Source organism: Panthera onca, chromosome E1 (assembly GCF_046562875.1).
Source record: "Panthera onca isolate mPanOnc1 chromosome E1, mPanOnc1 haplotype 2, whole genome shotgun sequence".
Taxonomy (NCBI): domain Eukaryota; kingdom Metazoa; phylum Chordata; class Mammalia; order Carnivora; family Felidae; genus Panthera; species Panthera onca.
In genome coordinates, this window is record NC_138352.1 from 30,579,049 (window position 1) to 30,598,347 (window position 19,299).

At 51.3% G+C, this 19,299-nt stretch overlaps 2 protein-coding genes across 6 annotated transcripts in view; one reads left to right on the top strand and one right to left on the bottom strand.

The window, feature by feature from the left end:
• CTNS (cystinosin, lysosomal cystine transporter) lies at positions 1–17,567 on the bottom strand. 3 transcript variants are annotated; one of them, XM_060647014.2, is made up of 12 exons: positions 17,469–17,567; positions 14,863–14,942; positions 10,866–10,944; positions 9,206–9,290; positions 6,221–6,324; positions 5,975–6,106; positions 5,106–5,205; positions 4,903–5,022; positions 3,690–3,860; positions 1,729–1,846; positions 1,331–1,445; positions 1–992 (listed from the first exon to the last, which is right to left on the bottom strand). In XM_060647014.2, exons 2-12 carry the CDS (start codon positions 14,921–14,923, stop codon positions 944–946), a joined length of 1,134 nt encoding a protein of 377 aa, XP_060502997.1. In that variant the 5' UTR covers positions 14,924–14,942; positions 17,469–17,567; the 3' UTR covers positions 1–943. The 3 variants fall into 3 exon arrangements, with proteins under 3 accessions (XP_060502997.1, XP_060502998.1, XP_060502999.1); XM_060647015.3 differs by lacking the exon at positions 17,469–17,567 and adding an exon at positions 17,271–17,441; XM_060647016.2 differs by lacking the exon at positions 1,331–1,445.
• Positions 17,112–19,299, top strand: part of SHPK (sedoheptulokinase) — a 25,358-nt gene continuing 23,170 nt past the window's right edge. Inside the window, exon 1 of one of the 3 annotated variants that reach the window (XM_081791192.1) lies at positions 17,112–17,327. Coding sequence is in view for 1 of the 3 variants with exons in the window: in XM_060647004.2 (XP_060502987.1) it covers positions 18,112–18,279 (168 nt within the window). In the remaining 2 variants the exon portion in view is untranslated. Of the gene's footprint in view, positions 17,328–17,537; positions 17,607–17,911; positions 18,280–19,299 lie in introns of those variants that run through there. The other 2 variants (XM_060647005.1, XM_060647004.2) reach the window with 2 other exon arrangements.

The window sequence follows — 19,299 nt, forward strand, 5'->3', positions numbered from 1 at the left end:
TGCAGAAAGGAAACAAATCAGGTTTTAATTAAGGATACAGGCACCTCACATTGATCTCGTAGTAAAAAAGTCTTGAGAGTGAACTGACAAGGCACATCCTGGGACACTCCCCTCCTGCCACAGGAAGGAGAGCTGACTGGGATAGAAGAGAAGGGGGTTTGGAATAAAGGTTGGGCCCATGAGGATTGTGTGAGGTGGTTTCAAGTCCGTATGTCAGGCTCAGGCTCCTGAACAGCCAAAAAATTGGTGAGGCTCAGGTAGGAATCTGGGGGAAGTGAGGGAAGGGGGCCAGTTTTCCCCTGTAGGGGAGCTACACTCACCAATTGGCAGGTCTTACAGGCCTCTAAGGCACAGGTTTGTGTGTGTGTGTGTGTGTGTGTGTGGGCGCGCGCGTCCATCCCATACTCCAGATGCAGGATGAGGAGCAGTTGAAGGGGATTACGTGGGGCCCCAGACTCTGGGAAAGTGGAGGTAGGCAGAAGGTGAAGAAATTAAGCTACTTACTTCCAAAACATCCCTCAAAAAAATCCAAAAGGGGTTAGTGTGATAAAGATCCAGAGGGATTGGGCATAAGCCTAGCTCAGAACCAATCTGTTGGGCACTTCAAGGCTCAGAAATACAGTTTCTTTGCCAGACCCTGGCCGGGGCCACCTGCGATTAAGTTGTGGGAGTTGAATTACGTAGGAGTGTCAGGACGGTGAGTGCTCAGAGATTGTGGCCTTCAGAGAAGGGACCCCAAAGGCCTGACCCCAATATCCTATCCCCTCTGCCACCAGCACCAGCACCTCTGAGTCCACTGGCCACGTCACCAGGCTGCTTGGTCTCTGGGAACACGGCAGTGGCAGCAAAGCGCCCTTGGTTCACAACTGCAGGGTCAGTCCTTCAAGCTGCTCCCAGAAACACTGGTTGTTTAGGTCAAGGCCTTCGGCTCCAAGCTCAGCACTCAATCCTGCCTGGGACGGCTGTCAGAACCCGTGTGTGCTGCCTGAAGCCTTAAAGAAAATAAAGACGGTGGCATCAAGATGCAGGAGGGCCAGATGCCTGGCCGGCAAGGCCTGGGAAGGGCCGTCAGCAGTGTGGTTTTCCGTATCAGAGCAGAATCTGGTGTCTGTCTCAGAGAGAGGTTCCTCCCCAGCCCGGCCTGGGAGAATCCTGGCTGAAGGCAGGCTGGTTTGCGCATAAGGCGTTTGGCCCCGAGGAAGAGAGCGCTTCAACACTGTCAGCACAAGGCGCCAGCCCTGCACTCCAGACTCTGCCCCAGCCTTCGTGGCGGGCGCAGGGCCTGGGCCATTTATGCTGGGTCCCTGGGTGCTAGTTCAGTTGGTCATACCCTGGTTTCTTTCTGTATAAGCAGAAGTGCTGAATGAAGAAGACAATATCGAAGAAGATGGAGAAGACGCCGAGTCCAAACTTGGTTGGGTCTCCAAAGATCAGTGTCCACTGGTCTGTTAATAGCCACAGGGGACAGAGTTTGGCTTTAAGTTGGCAGCTCCTGAAGCAGCTGGAGCATATGGGGCTGTGGGGGTGGGGGGGTCCTCATCTGCCCAGGAAACCACAAATCCTCCAGCTGCCAAGGCCCCTAGGTAAGTCTCACCTTGGGTGTTGGGATTGGCTTGGATTCCCAGGCTGAAGGACTGGGGGTCAGATGGAGGGGTGTCCCAGGAAGCCTGGCCCCCACCCTGTGCCTCCAGCCCGCTGAACGGGCAGGCAGCCTGCTGGCTGACTCACCATTGTTGTAGGACTGGAGGAACATCTGGAGGAGGCTGAAGCTGCCCCCGGTGAAGTCCAGAAGCACGTTACCAATGCTCCAGCCCTCGGTGCTTTTGTAGTAAAAGTTCATGTAGGCCTGAGTCAGACACATGGGCAGACATAAGGTCGGCAGTGAGGGGGCTGAGTGGCTGCCTCATGCACCTTGTGACCGCCACTCTAAACAAGAGCAGCTCTAATTCCTCCCACTCATGTGCTTGGGCCTCAGCTCCAAAGAACACAGTGACCTTTGGGCTCTGACAATCTCTGCCAGCAGAGGAAGGAGTATGGGCGGGTCCAGGGGGTCTCATCTGGGTGCACGGCCAACAGCCCTCCTCCTCCCATCCCTGCACCTAGCAACTGCAAAGGAGTGGGGGATGTTGCTTCTCCATAGTCTTCATCCTTTCCTGTTCTGTGACAAAACCCTGCCCTGGTTTTCTAGCAACTGATTTTTCTTCTCATCTCCATTGAAGGGTCTTCCTAAACTCAGCCTGGACTTCATGTTGTGCTTATCAAGATAGGCTAGGAGTCTGATTGTCTGGTCTGGTACCCCAGCTCCACCCCGGGAAGGAGGTTATCTCGGGAGAGTTACTGGAGTTCTCTTAACCTCAGTTTTCCCCATCGGTAGAGTGGACTGGACTTCCACCACAGCTCTGGCTGGGCTCTGGGGACTCCGCTTCCTAGGTCTAGTGGGTGGGTCTACGTGGACATCCCCCCACTTCCTGCCGCCGCTGCCCCACATCCTTCCTCCAACACCAGAACCCTCTGGACTTCTCTGACTGGGGCAACCTCCCTATCATCCAAGAGGGAGGGCATGGCCCCTGTGGTGGTCTTCTCTCAGCCAGCCACCTGTGAGTTCCCCTTTGTCCTCTCCCACCCTCTTTTATGCTTGCGGCCACCTCTCCAGTTTTGGGACAATTCCAAACGTCTCCAGGTGGGGCTCCTGCCTCCTAGACTGACCAGGCCCAAGCCTTCCCACACTCAGGAACTGTGGCCCCGGTTCCCTCAAGACCTATCCCCCTCAACTGCGAAGCCTTCTTCCCCAGCCCCCTAGGGCCCTCTTAGTTTCAACACTGCTCAGCCAGCAAGGTCTCCTTGCTGCCCCCCCCCCCCCGAATGCCCCCTCCTCTCTCATCCACACAATTAAGTCCTGCTCATCCTTAAGGCTCTTGATCTGTTTCCGTGCCCTCCAGGAGATGGACCTTGACTCTGGCAAAATGCTATCCTTCCTGAGCCCAGGAAATACAAGCCTCCCTGCACCAGGGAGACTGAAAAGGGGGCTTTTGCACTGGAAATGGGGTAGGTTAAAGGAGGCCCTAGATTCAGGGGTGGAGCCCACCATTAGCAGCTATTTCACACCTTCCCCTGTCCTGGGCCATTGGGCTATGGGGCAAGATGTGTTTGACTCTAGGTCTCTGCATCTGAATAGGCCTTAGTACTTGAGGGAGCATGCTGAAGGCCCCTAAAGTGGACCCTGGATGAGACCTCTGAGGAAGGCATCTCTGGATGGGAGATGGAGGTCAGAGGTCGCAGCCCCAGGCCACTTCCTCTCACTTAATCTTTTCCAAGTATCCGGCTGCTGTTCTTCAGGGTCATCAGTTGTGCTAACAGGGGGCGAGAGTAGGGGGCAGACGAAGTCATTAGGAAAGACTGGGATGGCGAGAGAAGTGACCTGCACAACCTGACTCTCAGAGTGGAGCATGAGCTCAGAGAAGTCTCCACTGACTTCCTCAGGCGATTCCTGGCTCCAGGGAGGAGCAGCAGTACTTACGGCCGGCTTTCTGCCTGGCCCTGCTCTGGCTGTGCTCGTGGCTTCCACTGCAACCTTCCATTCATGCCTCCTCACCCCGGCTACGGGCTGCCCCGTGGGAGGACCTGGGGTCTGTATCTCATCCCTCTCACTCTAATGGCCATGTGGAAAGTAAGGAGGGCCCTGGAGGTACCTGTGGAAAATACTTGACCAGCGTCACTGCGAGCTTGATGTAGGAGAAGCAGAAGAGAAACCGCAGCCACGTGGTTACCCCAACTGCAGCCAAAATCATGGTGATGAGCACAAAGAGCCACGAGAGCACCAGGAAGCTGATGGCAGGCCAGGACACGTGCTGGCTGCCTCGCTGAGGATGATGGAGAGAGGGAAGGGAAGGGGATAGGTGGTGGGGGTTGAGAGTCCAGTGCCAAGCACACCACTGTCGCTATCAGGATCTCTAGTTCAGTCATTCTTGGACTTTCCAGAGCCCATTTGCTTCTTGTTCCCACACTGCAGAACGGGTACCTCTCACAGGCCACCAAGGGCTGGGAACGTGGCCCCCAACACACTGGAGGCCTGGTGCCCCATTCCAGCCCAGACTTGTTCCATGATCCAGGTGGAGCCTGATCATCTCTGGAATCTATCCCTCACCCCTACCTTTCCCCAAAGCAGGTCTCCTTCACCAGGCTTCACAGAAAGGTAACCTAGAAGGTCCGTGACAGTGGGAACCAAGCAGTCCCCGGCTGACCTTGCATGTGCAAAGGGAACTCCCTGAAGGAAACACTGCACCCACAGGGAAGTGAGAGAAGACGTGCAGGTCAGTGATCCCCTGAAAACCGGCCTTATGGTGCCTTCTTTGCTGAGGCACTCAACAGCCCCCAGCAGTGCAGCGGAGGCCATTCTCCTCAGCCTGGCACTCCAGACCCTTGGACCCCTCAGGAGCCTGCTCCCCTCACCGGGACCCTGAACCCCAGCCACAAACATCTGGTCATAGTTCCTCTCACTGCCCCCTGGCCTTCAGAGTTCTGTCCTCCCACTGGGGCCGCCCCACCACCACGGCAACATCACTTATACTATGGACCACAACTCAGAGCCACTTCCTTGACGCCCTCCCCCTCCTCTCTGGTTGTGTCAGGGCCTCCATGAGCTGCCCGTGTCCTCCCGTCCTACTCAACTCTCAACCCGCTGGGTCATCACTGCCTCTGTGTCTCTCACCCCACACCTGGGGGTCCTGAGGGCTTGGGCTCATGGGTGTTTCCTGTGTCCAGCATGGGGCCGGGCCTCTTATCTCGGCCCCAGTAAGCAGATGCCGAGTTTCTGTGTCTTCTATAAAATAGGAGGTATGGGTGGCGGCTGGTGGTGGTGGGTGTTGGCACCTGAGGTGGGGTGGGCACCAGCTCATCTCTCACCTCGTACAGGAAGCACTGCACGATGATAACCAGGGTGAGGGCAACTGCGTGCAGGCTGAAGAAGACGTCGTTACTATCCACGGGGTTCACTCCATTGGGGTACTTGAGGAAAAACTGCTCCTGTTTGAGGGGTTGGGAGAAGCCTGGGGGTGAGGTGCAGCCAAGCTACCAAACAACCGGGGCCAAGCTGCAGTGGGCATTACCTTGATGTAGGGCACCCAGAAGAGGCCAATGTTGAACACACTGTAGGCCACGAAGCCTGTCAGGTTCAGCGCCACGAAGTCAAAGCTTAGACCAATGACACTGGCATGGGAGCGACAAAGAGACAAAGCAGGGTAAAAGGTGAGACTGGAAAGATGGGAGGGGACAGAGCTCCCAACACATGGGGAGGAGGGCCCAGCTCTCCCAAGGAGAGCACTGTCCTCAGGCCCCTTTGCACACCGCAATCGATGCCACACTATCCCACCCTCTTGGGAACCAGTGTCCTCCCTCCTTCCCCTGTCTCTGCCTCCATAAGTCCTGGCCCGGAGGGAAGTCTGGAGGCCTCCTTCAGAGAGAAAGCATCTCCGTCCCTGGCTCCCAGCTTAGCAGCCCTATGAGGCCCATGTGGCTGGGGTAACTGCAGGACAGCTTGGGTCCTTGCTATGCAAAGACACAACTCCAGGCCCACTTTGTCTTTAAAGTCAGGGTGGGGTCGCTTAACCTCCAAGGCTGAAGGACCCAGCTCTAGCACTGCAGCAGGACTTGACACTAATTCCTGCAGGGCTGGATGGACCAAGAACCGCAGATGTGGTGGACTCCTCCCTCCCAGCACATTCTCTGCTTCCCTGAGAAGCCCCAATTCGTTGCTTTCACAGGGAGGGGCTGAACTGGGCCACAGACCAAATGCCTAGCACTGCAAGTCCTGCCACAGGCTCTTAGAGCTTTCATACTGGACAACTTTCTAGAAAGGGCAGGAAGAGAGAAGAGCCGAGGAAGAAAGTCTGAACCCATGCTGCCTACAGCCTCGCTGGGATGCCTCCCATCTTACCAGCCCCAAGTGACTGCAAGTAAAGCTCAGTGAGTTGGTTACCTTTTCCGCCTCCAGTTGGTGATCACCTGAGGGTAGAAGGAAATGGACCAGGCCACAAAGTAAATCCAGCCAATCACCTGGTTTATGATGCTAACGATATTGCTGTGGACGACCAAGAAGCGGATCCTCGGGCTAGAAAGAATTTGGGGATGAGCAGAGGCTGGGCTCGAAGGAAGCCCCCATGTGCCCAACGATGCCCGCCTCCCATCTCATCATTTAAGCCTATGTGGGCTGAGGCCAGCCTACCCGGTCTGGTTGGAATGGTTTCCGTGCAGATAAGCAGTAAGTTGTCCAACATTTTGAGACGTCACTTGAAAAGAGGAATCTGTCACGCCGGGAGGCACCACAACCTGTTAGGAAAACTGAATTCGATCCAGTGCTACATAGTTATTGGGACCTGAGTGTCCAGCTCCAGGCTCCACTCTAGGAAATAGTGGGACGGATCACACACAGTTCGGACCTTCCAAGAGCTTACTAACAAAAGGGAGAAACATTGGACCAACTACCCCTCCCCCAAGAACCCCCTCCCCCCACCTGTGTGTTAGACTTTCTGAGCAGAACAATAGCCCTGCCCTCAGGCCTCAACTCCCAGGGAAGGTGGGACAGCTCTCCTCTCACTAACCATGTGATCTCAGGCAAGTTATTCAACCTCAGTTTGCTCACCTGTACAAGTGGATAACAGAAGTGTCTACCTTTCAGGGTTGCTATGAATGACATAAAGTCCATAAATACTATGTCTGTTATTACTTCTACTTCTGCTATTATGGAAGGCTCCTCAATATCCACAAACAACATCTGCCCCACGCCCAGTGTGGCTGCCAAGTGACAAAACAGAAGAGGTACAATCAACAGACACTTGTCAGGGAGAACATTCTCACCCTCATTTCTGATAAACATTTTATGTTTATCAAAAGTTCTCTCCAAGAAAGAGAGAGGCTTGCCTGCAACATCTGATCTCCCAGTCATTTCCTTGGATACTCTCAAATCCCCTGAATGTGGCAGGGAGCAGGATGATACCTTTGCTGACCCAAACTGTCTCCCCCTCTTTGCTCCTTGGGTAATGCTCTGGGCCCCACACCTCCACCCATATCACAGGCGTTGTGAGGATGCAGTCATTAGAATTCAGTGGCTTCTTTATGAGGACCCTAGAAGGACTCTATGTTTTTAGCACTAGAAATCAGGGGGCTTTGGCGGAACAAATAAAATGGTATGAGCGGCTGCCGCAAAGCCCAGGGTCTAATTCATGGCCCACCTCTTGCAAGCTACGTCCTCATGATGCATACTACTTTTGGCTATTTTTTTCTCATTTTTAACAGGTTTTCTTGGCAATGTTGTTTGTGTATTTGTAAGTGGGCCACTACGTCCCTTCAGGAACTAGGAAGGAAGAAAACTGGTCAACTGGAAATCAACTGGTACAGGGCAGAAGGAAATCATAACTACCACTATCTTTTTTTTTTTTTTTTTTTTTAATTAATAAACTTTATTTTTAAGAGCAGTTTTAGGTCCACAAAATTTACCACTATCTTTCACTCTATGCTTTCTTTCTGCATGCCAGGTACAATCCTAGACATTTTATACTCGCTATGGCTTTTAATCCTCATAACCCTTGTCAAGCAGACATTATTAACCTTATGTCTACAAGTGAGGAATCTGTGATGTGCTAGGTGGTGTACCTTGTCCAAGGCTCATAGGTCAGGCCCCTAGTTCTAACCAGTAGTTTCCAAAGGCAGGAGACAGGACTGGCTAGAGTTGGATGGGAGGGGCCATATAGGTTGGCTCCTGGAAAGTGGGTTGGTACTCATATGGATCACTCTAAAACTGGATTTGACTCCCACCATTGATTTTTTTTCTTTAATTATAGTTGACATACAATGTTATCCACCATTAACATTTTTATGAAAGTGAATTATAACATATGTGCAGAAAAGTTTACACATCACAGCTTGATGAAATAATATCCACAAACCAAGATCAAGCACTCGGGTCAAGAAATGGAACACTTCCAGCATTCAGAAGCCCTATTCGGCTCTTTTCCAGTCACACCTAAGCCCCAAGGGGAAACCACTATGCTGACCAACACCACAGATTTGCCTTGACTGGGTGTGCACTTTATGCACAAAGAAGCATACAGTCTACTTTACTGTGTCAGGCTTCTTTTGCTTAAAATGATGTTTGACTTTCACGGATTTCGAAAAGATGATACTTTTACTTAGCAGTCTGACCTGAAACTAGGCGATCAATGTCATTCCTCAGAGTCTAAATTTGATCTGTGGATCACGCCAGACGTCAGCTGGGTGCCACAACCTGCTGTAAGAACCACCAGGCTTTTCTTACCCTGCAGCAGGCTTCATACCCCAGGGCAGGAGGAAGTGGTGAGAAGTGGCTCAGTCTAATGAGGCGTGGTGCTCACCAAAGGGTGAGAGGGGACTCCCTTCCCACACAAGGCCCTTCTGGGTTGACAGGCTTTATCTGATCGCATGCTTTAGTGCCATTTTCTTGCCAGGGGCCTCAGAGCCAACTTGCAGCCCATTTCTACAACCACACAGGGCCTGTGACATGCCTCAGAGTTATCCCTGCATTTATTTTGTCTTTTTTTTTAAACCACTGTTTATTCTCTACATTATTCTCCCCTATTGGTATTTTTTACTTAGTCAATTTGTAATTGGCTCAAATGTTGGTAAGGTAGAAGCAGTGTGTATATTAACATATAAATGCATAAGGGCTATGAATCGTGATCATTAGACAGCATTTGGCACTGATTTTTGGAAATAACACTCAACCAATGGAATCTCAGAATAATGCTTTGCAAACTTCAGTGTGGACCTAAATAATCTGGGGATCTTGCTCATACGCAGGTTTTGAATCAGTAGGTCTAAGATGGGGCCCATGATTCTGCATTTCTAAAAGGTTTTCAAGAAGGGACAATAGTATTGGTCCACCAATACCCTCTAAGTAGCACAATTTTAGAAAATCATCATATGAATTTCTTCTACGTTCCCAGGACCATTTTTGCCTCAAATTTCTTACCATCACTTTCCTAATTCCATCTATGTGGCATAAAATGCCCATCGTCAAAGAGACCAACAAAGCCAAAATCAGAGATTTCGAGAATGATGGAACAGGGGCGGCCCACAGTATAAAAACAAGGTGGCCTATTTCTACAGGTACGCACTTAAAGACTATTTTGTTACCCAGCAGTTCTCCACCCATCAGTTAAAATTCATTACTTACTTCATCAGGGAGCTCAAGGATAGTAACATTTTTTGAACGAAATGTGATTTGAAAAGTGATCACCAAGGTTGCATTTAACGGATGCCTGTGGAGGACAAGAGTCTGATTACTACTGAGAAGCCGGACACTGTGAGATCTCAACCAACCCTCTCGATTTCACATAGGCCTGTCACTTCTCAAGCAATTAGCATTAAATGTGCTATGTGCTAGGTCCTGAGTCTCAGACAGGTGGGGTCCTTGCTCCTTAGGAGCTTTCTATCTGTATTAGGAGACAAGAAGCCCATGGGGGCCAGGTGAGACCCTGAGAAGGTGGGGAACTGGCTGTGACTGCCAGAGGCCAACAGGACCATGCCATTTGCTCTGGTGGAGAAGGCTACCAAGGACTCAATTGTGAGCAGGGATAGGTGTGTCCCTAGAAAGCCATGAGATGTGTCTGATGGGAGTAGTCGGTGGTGTCCTCAAGTGTGGATGTACAGGCCTGGAGTTAATTTGGAAGGCTATGGAATGCCACTCAAGGATTCTGGAGAGGGACGATGTGGTGAGGGGATGGCCTGTCAGATTTTAAGGTATCCACATAGAGAGGTGGCAGGAATTGGGACAGAATGCAGGTCTGTTAGGGAGCCTTGCTACCAAAGCTTTGGTCTGAGATCAGACTGCCCAGGAGAGGTAAAGAAAAGGCAGAAGGGCAAAGAGTAAAGGACAGGGTTCTAGACCTTCATCCTGGGGTATCCTCCCGGCTGGGAGGCAAGAGTAGAGAGAAGCAGTGAAGAATATGGAAGAGGAGGCAGGCTCTCTGGCAGTCTGTACTCGGCCAGCACCTCACCCCTAAACCAGCAAAGGTCAGCAAGGAACACTCTCAGACAAGGCTAAGCATGAGGGTTGCCATGAATGGGATTCACCCAGTATGTTCACTTCTGCTTTCAGGAGGGATCTCAGAAGTGTTGGTGAGCAGCTCAGCAACTTGCCCCCTGATCTTCAGGGCTGTCATCAAATTCTCAGAGCCTTGGGAAGGACCACCCTGAGGTCTGACATCAACTGCTGGTCACTTAAGGCCATCTCTCAGAAGGGGAAAAGGTTCACGTCTCTATGGAGAATCCCCCTTCCTCCTCTTCTGACCAGAAACAAGGATTCAGCGGCTGGTGGGGAAAGACTCTAGGACCTCAATCTGCAGACCACCTGCTATCGCCTCTCTTTCTCTGGCTTGTCTTTTGGTTTTTGTTTTTAAAATTTTATTTTTTCAAGAGAGAAGGGACTTGATAATACCATATAGAATACCATATAGCATATCCACTGACCCTTCTCTGGCTTGTCTTTTTCTAATTTTTATTTTGAATGTTTACTTATTTTTGGGTGGTGAGGACAAAGCATGAGCAGGGGAGGGGCAGAGAGACAGGGAGACACACAATCCGAAGCAAGCTCCAGGCTCTGAGCTGTCAGCATAAAGCCCGATGTGGGGTTTGAACTTGTGAACTGGGAGATCACGACCTGAGCCTAAGTTGGACGCTTAACTGACTGAGCCACCCAGGCACCCCATAGTTTGTCTTAAAGTGAAGAGGCAAAGGCATCACACTTGAAATATGAACGGAGCCAGGGGTCAGCTCTGACCCAGCCACAGGGTGAATGAACTCAGCTGATGGTAGAGTTGAGCCCGGGAACTTACTGAAGGGTGATGCTGATGTTGGCCGAACTTCCATTTTCCAGCTTCACAGTGGGAGGAACAGTGAGATCGACTGTCGACTCTGGAAGGGCCCAAACCAATGACAAGCCATCAGGTCAGAGAACTCAGGCCCACAAGGAAAAGCTGGGACAAGGATCCCTGACATCTGAACTCATGAGCGCTGACTCACGGCAACCCCCATGTTCTAGGAGAAGATGTGGACGTCCTGGGGGGCATAAGTGATGGACCTGGAAACCTGAGCCTTCATTACATTCTTTTCCCTCTGACACCAGAGAGACAGAGGCAGACACAGGCCTGAGCAGGAAACAGTGTAGCTTCCTCTTTCCCACACCAAGAAGCTCTGGGGCTGAGTTACCCAGAGATAGGAGCCCCAAAAACTGTCACGCAGGAATTCAAGGATCGATCCGGGACTGGAAAATGTGGACTTGAACCACCTCTTCAGATGGGAAAGCACAGGGGTCTCCTCTGTTCATGGAGCTAAAATGGCCCTGTAGAACTGCTCCAGCCCCTTCCTGTACTCTCAGAGACACACAGGGCTCAGCTATCCTGTTTCTAAAGAACCCCTTTGGGCTCCATACTAACTTAGCTAAACCCATTCACTGATCCTCTTCCTGAGGCTGACTCTGGGGGCTGGAGAATGGTGAACACCACAGTCTCACATAGGGATTTCTTCTTGGCATTAAGGTGTTGATGCAGGATAAAGTAGACAAATAGGCCTTGGGAGTGAGGGCGGAAGCAGGTTGGGAAGGCCAAATACCCTAGAGCAACCTGGCTATAGAACCAGAGTGAGCCAGCCTCTCCCCGACCTCTTCCAGTGTTCTTTGGGCAGCCCACACTCACACCCCACCCCTACTCCCAGGTGTGCTCAAAGCCCCAGGTGCCTGTCCACCTCACCTCCCTTACCTCGAGGCCTTCACGGTTATGCAAGGGCTAAGGAGTGGTCACTAATCTAGACTGGGCAGGAAAGGGAGTCCACAGGGGAAAGAAGGAGCTCAACTTGATTAAAGAGGGAGCAGCTGTAGGCAGCCCCAGGTTTCTCTCTCCCCACTCCCCTCTGGGCAGAAGATGAGGAACTGAGATCTGAGATTTTTAGGTGTTCAGATTGGAAGGGAACATAAAAGTTCCCTAATTTAACCTCCACTGTCTGATCCCATTTTTCATTACTCCTACCTGGAAGGTGCTCTTCCTCTGCCTGAACATCTCTAGGAATAGTAACCTCATCTCCGGCAAAGGAATTGGCTAGCCTGGAACTTGTACTCCCGGGCCTGGCTCTGCTGCCTGGGGCCCCTGAGGGGCCCACATTAGCCCTGCACACATGAATGCAGACCCAGGCTCTGTCACCTGCATCTGCAAGCCTCCAAGCTGAGACTCCCACAGTCTGAGGTCTCTAGTTCCATGCTCTCAGTACAGCTGCCTGGCTGAGTGCCGCTGAGTAGGTCTGTCCCCATGCTGGCCCTTTCAGAGGCCAAGCTTCTCAGAGCTGAGTAAGATGATCCCTCCCTTAAGTGTAGCCTCAGGGCCTGGAGGCGGCTTTGGCAACTCTGCCCCTTTTCCACACTCTGATGTCAACGCGAAGCTTTGTTCTGGGCTTGTTCTGGGCTTGCACAGCTGGGGGTGGGGTGGAGCGGGGTGGGGCAGTAGTGTGTAAGTCCCTGATGTTACTTTCTGTCTAGAGTTGAGGGCCACACTAGACAAGCAAAACCACTGACGAGACAGTGCCCAGGACAGGGACACTGAAAGTGAGGCCAGGCAGCTACCCACACCTCTGGGTCCACCCATAAGCTCTGGTGCCCTAGGGTTCTGCTGGGCTGTGGTCAGGGTGAGTGAGAGATCAACATGCCTTTGCTCATCCACAGTCTTTGCATTTTAAAAGAGGAGGCTGTGAACTCTCATAGAACCACATCAGGGAATGTTTACTCTCCCCTCACTTAGAGCCAGGGAAGACAGTGGCACTTAGCAGCTGACAGACTGGGCTCTGAAGTCACACGGTTCATCCTGGCTTTGTCACGTCCTCGCTGTGTGACAATGGGTAAGGTTCTGAGCCTCTATGGGTCTGTCTTTCCTCACCCATAAAATGGGGAGAATGGCACTACATGTAACACTGGTGTTTGCGACCCACCCTCCACATGGCCTGAGTGCTAAATAATTGCTGGTGACCATTCTCGTCATCATTTAAACACTGCAGAGCATTTTTAAGCCCAAGATGGAAGGCAGTTACAAAGCAGGCATCATATCCAGGGAAAGCATATTTTACAGTTTGCCCTGGAGGAAGAGTCTCTGGACACATCAGAATTACCAAATAAGTCTTAATGAAACCACCCCAAGTTTCCCCTGAGAAAAACCTGGGTTTTTTTTTTTTAAGAAATACTTGTTGGCACCGCCCACTGTGCTCCCCACCCCACCCACTCTGCTAACACTGTTAACCCATTCTCTAATTATTGTAACAGTGAGAGGTGGGTATTCTCATTTCCAATTCAGATATAAGGAAACTGAGAATCCCAAGAGGGAGTGTCTTGCCCACACGGCTCAGTGATGGAGGCAGGATTCAAACCCAAGTTTCAAGCCCAGGTTCTTGCCACTAGGTTGTAGTACCTCAAGATTCCACCCGGAGAAGTCAGACACCACAAACTCTGAAGGCCAATCATCTCATCCAGTCCTGGACGACCGACGCCCAAAGTAAAGAGCAGACAGGCAAGGCAGAATGAGGTCAGAAACCCAATTTCACTCACTTGATTTTATGGTGGCTTCCACCATTCTTTTTCAATGAGATTCAGGAAAGGAGGTGAAGTAATAAAATGGAGCAGGGATACTAGGCAGGTTCCACCTTTGCTGTTTTCTAGCTCTGTGACTTTGGGGAAGACTTTTACCCCCTCCTGGGCCTAAGTTTCCCCTCTGTTTAATTGAGATGGTGGTGGCTGGATATGCTCTTCTCTCCTAAGGCTTTATCTAAAGCCTGCTAATGCGGGTGTGACATACACTTCAGCCTTTTAGGCCCCGAGAATATGATCCCACAGGTCTGGGGCGGGATTCTGGAATCCGTATTGAGGAACACCAGGATGGTGCAATCTTCCCTTTCTTGGAAATTGTTTATCCACAAGGTGTGACTGCAAAGTAACATGACTGATTGTTTAATAAACCTGGAAGAGCCTTCAAGAGGCCAGATAACTGTAATGGTACAGCCACTGTGTACGGTTGGGAAGCCTCTGCAGGATTTGTATTGCTTGTATAAGGTTCATTTGAAATTGTTAGGGATTTGAAGATATCCCTTAAATAGCCTTGCTATTGTCCCTTGACGATAGCCAAGCTGATGATCAAAATAACTGGCCTGCCATCTTAGGAGTGCTAAACACTTTCTTTTCTTTTCATGAAGGAATCTCAGCAATGTTTCAGGCAGTAGGAGAACTGACAGAATGATGCAGCCCTCTAAGGGCCCTGCTCTGAAGATCAAGCTTCACAAAGATGCACAAACCCTAAGGCATCTTTCGACGACCAGCCTGCGTTCTGTGAGGCCCTACCCCTTCCTGGGCTGCGGCACCCTGTTCCTCGGTTCCTAAGAGAAGGTCTTTTCATCTTACCAGGGGATGCCAGGCAGACTCCTCAGGTATCTGAACCTGAGAGAAGAACCAGGTACAAAAAGGTGGCCACCTCATTTGCTTCTGCGCATCTCCCAGGACCCACATAATTCCTCTGTGAGGTCTAAAGGGCAAGAAGTTGTCGGAGTTCCACAGTTTGACTTTGGTGACATGGAAAAGTAACAGGGACCCTGTGAAAAAGGCCAATTATCTTGGAACCGTCTGGCTCCCTGTCAAACTCCTGGACTCCAGACCTGGGTCTGCTCCATCACCGAGTGGTCGTTTGGCCACGGGCAGGCAGGCGCATGTAGTCTGGACAATCCTAAGCCACTGGCTACAAACAGGTCAGGCCACTTACTCTATAGCACCATCTCCCTCTTTACAAAGAGGCCCATTTCTAAACTTACCACATTTCTCTATGAACTTCAGGGGAAGAAGGATAGAAATCATCAGCCAACTGTTTATCATGTTCTTCAATTTCAAAGAACTAGGAAAAAGAACACACAGCAAGAGAAGTTCAGGTTAAAGTTGGAGCAGCTCAGCAACAAGTGGACAATATGCCATTTGGAACCATGGCATAGACAGTTCATAAAGGACTTTCACCTCACACCTGTGACCTCATGGGCTTTGTATCACCAGCTTAGAGGAGGAGACTCTAGGGTGAGTGGGTGTGAGGAGACTTAGTTTTGTTTGATATGTGGGGAAATGGGCTCAGAGAGGCTAAGCGTGTTGTGTAAGGTTCCACTCTGAGGAAGTAGACAAACACTGAATTTTTCCCCTCTTCAACTGCTTCTTGCAACCTAGTTAACGAAAAGAAAGAATGCACTCTTCCCGGATGAGGGTCCTTTTTTTCAAAAAGTTATTCACACTGTAGTCAGATATTTAACTTTGCGAACTTAAACCCTTAAGGAAATTAATTTCATTCCCCGTCCGGAGACAAAAGCCTAAGGGGCTAATGCCACCAACTGACATTTGGTTAAGTCCCTCCAGGACTAGCAGGGATCACTCATGATGGGGAGCCAGTGAGGGACAAGGCCCTGATTAGCCCAGGAGAAACTCACTGGTGAAGCGAGGGAGATGCACTGCATAATACCCATAATCCCCGACGCACAGCAGGTGAACCATGTGTCAAGATGGGGCAGGTCAGCATGGATATCTGTAACTTGGTCTATACATGTTGCCTTGGCACACAGAGCCCAGGCCTTCCCACCTGACAGCCTCTGGGGATCCCTGTGGGGACAGCTAGGAGAGGTCTGTGTGGAAACATCCCTTTGGTTTCAGTTTTCCCAAAAGGCCTCAAGGAGCCTCCTGATACACCCCTCCCTTCAAATAAGTCTTCCTCACTGCTCCAGCCTGCCTGACTTCTGCTTGTCCTTGCCTCCTCCAGGGGCCTCTCTGCCTGATGCAGCTCCCTTTGACTGTTAGGTCTTATCTCCGGAGCTTTTCCCCTTGCTGGCACTGACCTCCTCTCTCTAGCCTTCTCTGGAGGCCTCGCCTTTGGCATCCCTGTGCCCTCTACCACCCACTTTCTGTACTGTGACCTGTAGGGAATTGCTCTCCTGTGTCTGGAATGACCATGCATCTCCCATTCACTCTTGCCACTCTCTGCTCCTCACACCTGCCCGTGTCCTCAAGTTCAGGATTAAGAATGTCCCTCAGGGTAGAGTCTAGATTTTCCTCTGGAAATCAGATACAAATCAGGCCTAACCAACTCTTCTCTCATCCTGCAGGAATGGAATGTGGGCTGAAAAACTCAAATATTTGGTTAGCAAAGGTCTCCCAGGCTCAGAGGCTGAGATACCTTGGAGGAAAGACATCAGGACAGATAGACATTAAGAGGTAAGTCGATTAACATGTGAGAAAAAGGTCAGATTCATAGCTACACACTAAAACTATGTCTTGTGAATGCTGCAAGGTAGAAATGGAGAATTTCATGACAATGGGTTCAGTCAGGCATGCCCCTCTTCCTGTGTTAAGGTCTATCTTCCAGGCCTCACTCAGATACCACTTTAAGAGGTCTCTCACTCTCAAACCATCCATTCCAGAAGAAACCTGTGGCTAGGGGTCTCCAACTCCTGTCAGGTATCTGATTTAGTCCTGTCAACTGTTTTATAACCTGGAATTTCTTGCGTCTCCTCTTGAAGAATACAGAAAGTGGCAAGGAACGTGTACCCTACAGACAGACTGCACAGGTTTGAACCTGAGCTCCCCACTTATTAGCCGTATTACTTTGGGGTGCTATTTAACCTCCTCAAGTTTCAATTTCCTAATGTAAAACAGGGACAGTGAGACTACATCATACGACTTTTAAAGGAAATGAAAAGTAAAGCATGGCTTGTGGCCTTCCAAAGAGCCACAGTTCACAAACAGAGTTAATTCGTGGTATTAAAATTTCATGGTGGTGGGGACGGTCTGATTAGGAAAAAAGACTGAGAAACAAAGTTGTAAAATGATTACTGCTGTTGCCTAGGGCGCCTAGAAAGCTCTCATAAAGCATAGGTGTTACTTTTTCTCAATTCTGTTGAAAAGGCAGGGCCCAGTCATTTGTCATCCTTTCCTCCAGCCTGAAAGCCCCGGAATGCAGGGCAGGGTCTCATCATACCCAGTTCCCCAGAGCCCAGACCCGCGCTCAGCACATCAACTGGAGTTTCTGGAAGGGCCTTCTCAGCATCTCCTCTCTCCAAAGTAGACTGCAAATTCCGCGACCTGGATTCAGGCGGCAACTAACCAGAAGGCGGGGAAGGGGTTCAGACTTGCACTGGGATAGAGCCACCCACACCGCCTCATCAGCCCAACGTCCCCTGCCTCTGCTCACCACCAAGCGGGCCTTTCAACCTCGAGGCTGTCCGGTGTCTCGAGGCCGGGACTGCTGGTAGGTGGTGGAGCCCTGGCGCGGCTGGGGGGAAACTAGATGCGCTGCAAGATCTCAACCGACTTACTGTACCAGTCTTTAGCCCTCTGGGGTTCCGTCTGGGAAATGGGGGGAGGCTGTTGGGGCCACGCCGGCTCTCACCTGAGATCCTCTAGGCCCGGGGAACCCAACACACGGCACGCAGGAGCCGTTTGTGACTGCACCCGCTTCCCCCGGCCGGCTTGACTTGGGGTGAGGGCGGACCAGAAGTCACCGGACTCCAGCCACCTGATTCTCCGGGTACAGATTTCGGCGCTATGCACTCTGGGAACTGTAGTTTAGTCGTAGCCCGACCATCAGGAAGGGTTGGGGGCGGAGCAGAGGGGCGCAGGCGTCTTGGGAGGGATGAGGGCTCGGGTGTGAGGGAAGATTAAGCCCCTTTTACGACACAGAGACCCCTGGAGCGCCCAGTGCCTGTCGGCGTGCCCTGCGCTAGTTCGGTAAACGAAGCCCGGGCAGCGCTGCACTGCCCTGGAACTGCTGCCTTGCAGGACGGGCCTTCTAGGTCCCGCCTTCCATAGCCTCTCCGCCTATAGCCAGGGCCTGCCATGAGGGGTGGCGCGGGGCTCCGCTTTTCTTGACCAATGGGAAGGCGAGAGGCCTCCATGTTGGTGTGGCTGAAGGATTGGCAGGAGAGGCCTCGCGTCGGAGCCTTGAAGCCGGGTGGAGGGTGCGGGAGGGGGCGCTACTCCTCCGACGTCAGCTGTGTCGCGCTTTGAAGCTTTGGCAGCTTCGCCCTCCGACTATGGCTGCACGGTCGGTCATTCTCGGTATCGACCTGGGCACTACGTCTGTGAAAGCGGCCCTGGTGGAGTCCGCGCCCGGCGACCCATCCGGGTTCTTGGTACTGGCGAGCTGTGCCCGGGCTGCGCGGGCCGAGGCAGCGGCCCAGAGCGCTGCGGCAGGGCCCCAGGTGAGGCAGCGTCCTGGAGTTGCACCGCCTCGGGGAGCCACTCTCCTCCCCCCCACCCCTTTTCTGCAAGGAAGTCTCCCCGATTTCTCCAGCCTGCCTGACCTCTGCCTGTCTGCTGCAGCTCCCTCTGATCCGTTAGGTTTCTTCCCGGTAGCTTTCCCACCTGCTGGCACCGATCTCCTTCCTCACTCTCTGGCCTCTGGTGTCCTTGCTTATGGCGCTGTATCCCCGTGCTCTCAGCCCTCCACTTGACCTGCGGGAAATTTCTCTCCTTGTGTCTGTGGAGTGACCTCAGGCCTCTCTTGTTCTTGCTGTCTCTGCACCTCACACCTGCCGGTGTCAAGTTTAGGATTCAGTTTGTTCCCCAGGGCAGAATCTGGATTTTCCTCAGGAACTAAGAGGAAGAATCAGGGCGAAAGAGGCTCTTCTCATTCTGCAGGGGTGGAATGTGGACTGGGGATTTGAAACACTTGGTCAGAAAAAGACACCAGGTTCCAAAAGCTGAGACACTTTGGAGGAAGGACTGCAGAGACAGAAAGACAGGAGAGAGAAGCCGATTAAAATGTTAGAAAAAGATTGGATTCATCATTATACTCAAAACTAGTGTCTTGTGAGAGTTACAAGGTAGAAATGGGGGAGAATTTCACCACAATGAGAGCTCTGGGTTCAGTAACATCATCAGTTCTTAGAACTGGATTCCATTAATTCCCTGAAAAAGGTAGATTCCATTAATCTACCTGGAATCTAATCTACCTTTAATCTAAAACTGGATTCCATTAATTCCCTGTGTTCAGTTAATTGACAATAGAAATTAATATGTAGGAACTTTCTGTGTAACCTTTGGACTTTTTTTCCTGGATCTCTGCTTGTTCTCCTAGTTGTAATAGGAGGCCTCTAAGGCCCCTTCCAGCCACAAACTCCGATTTTTCTGGGCCATACTCCCAAGAGCTTGTTTTTCACAATCTCTTGCCAGTTATCTGGACTCAGTTGTTTACAGTTCAGAGTCCGTCTTGCTCAGAA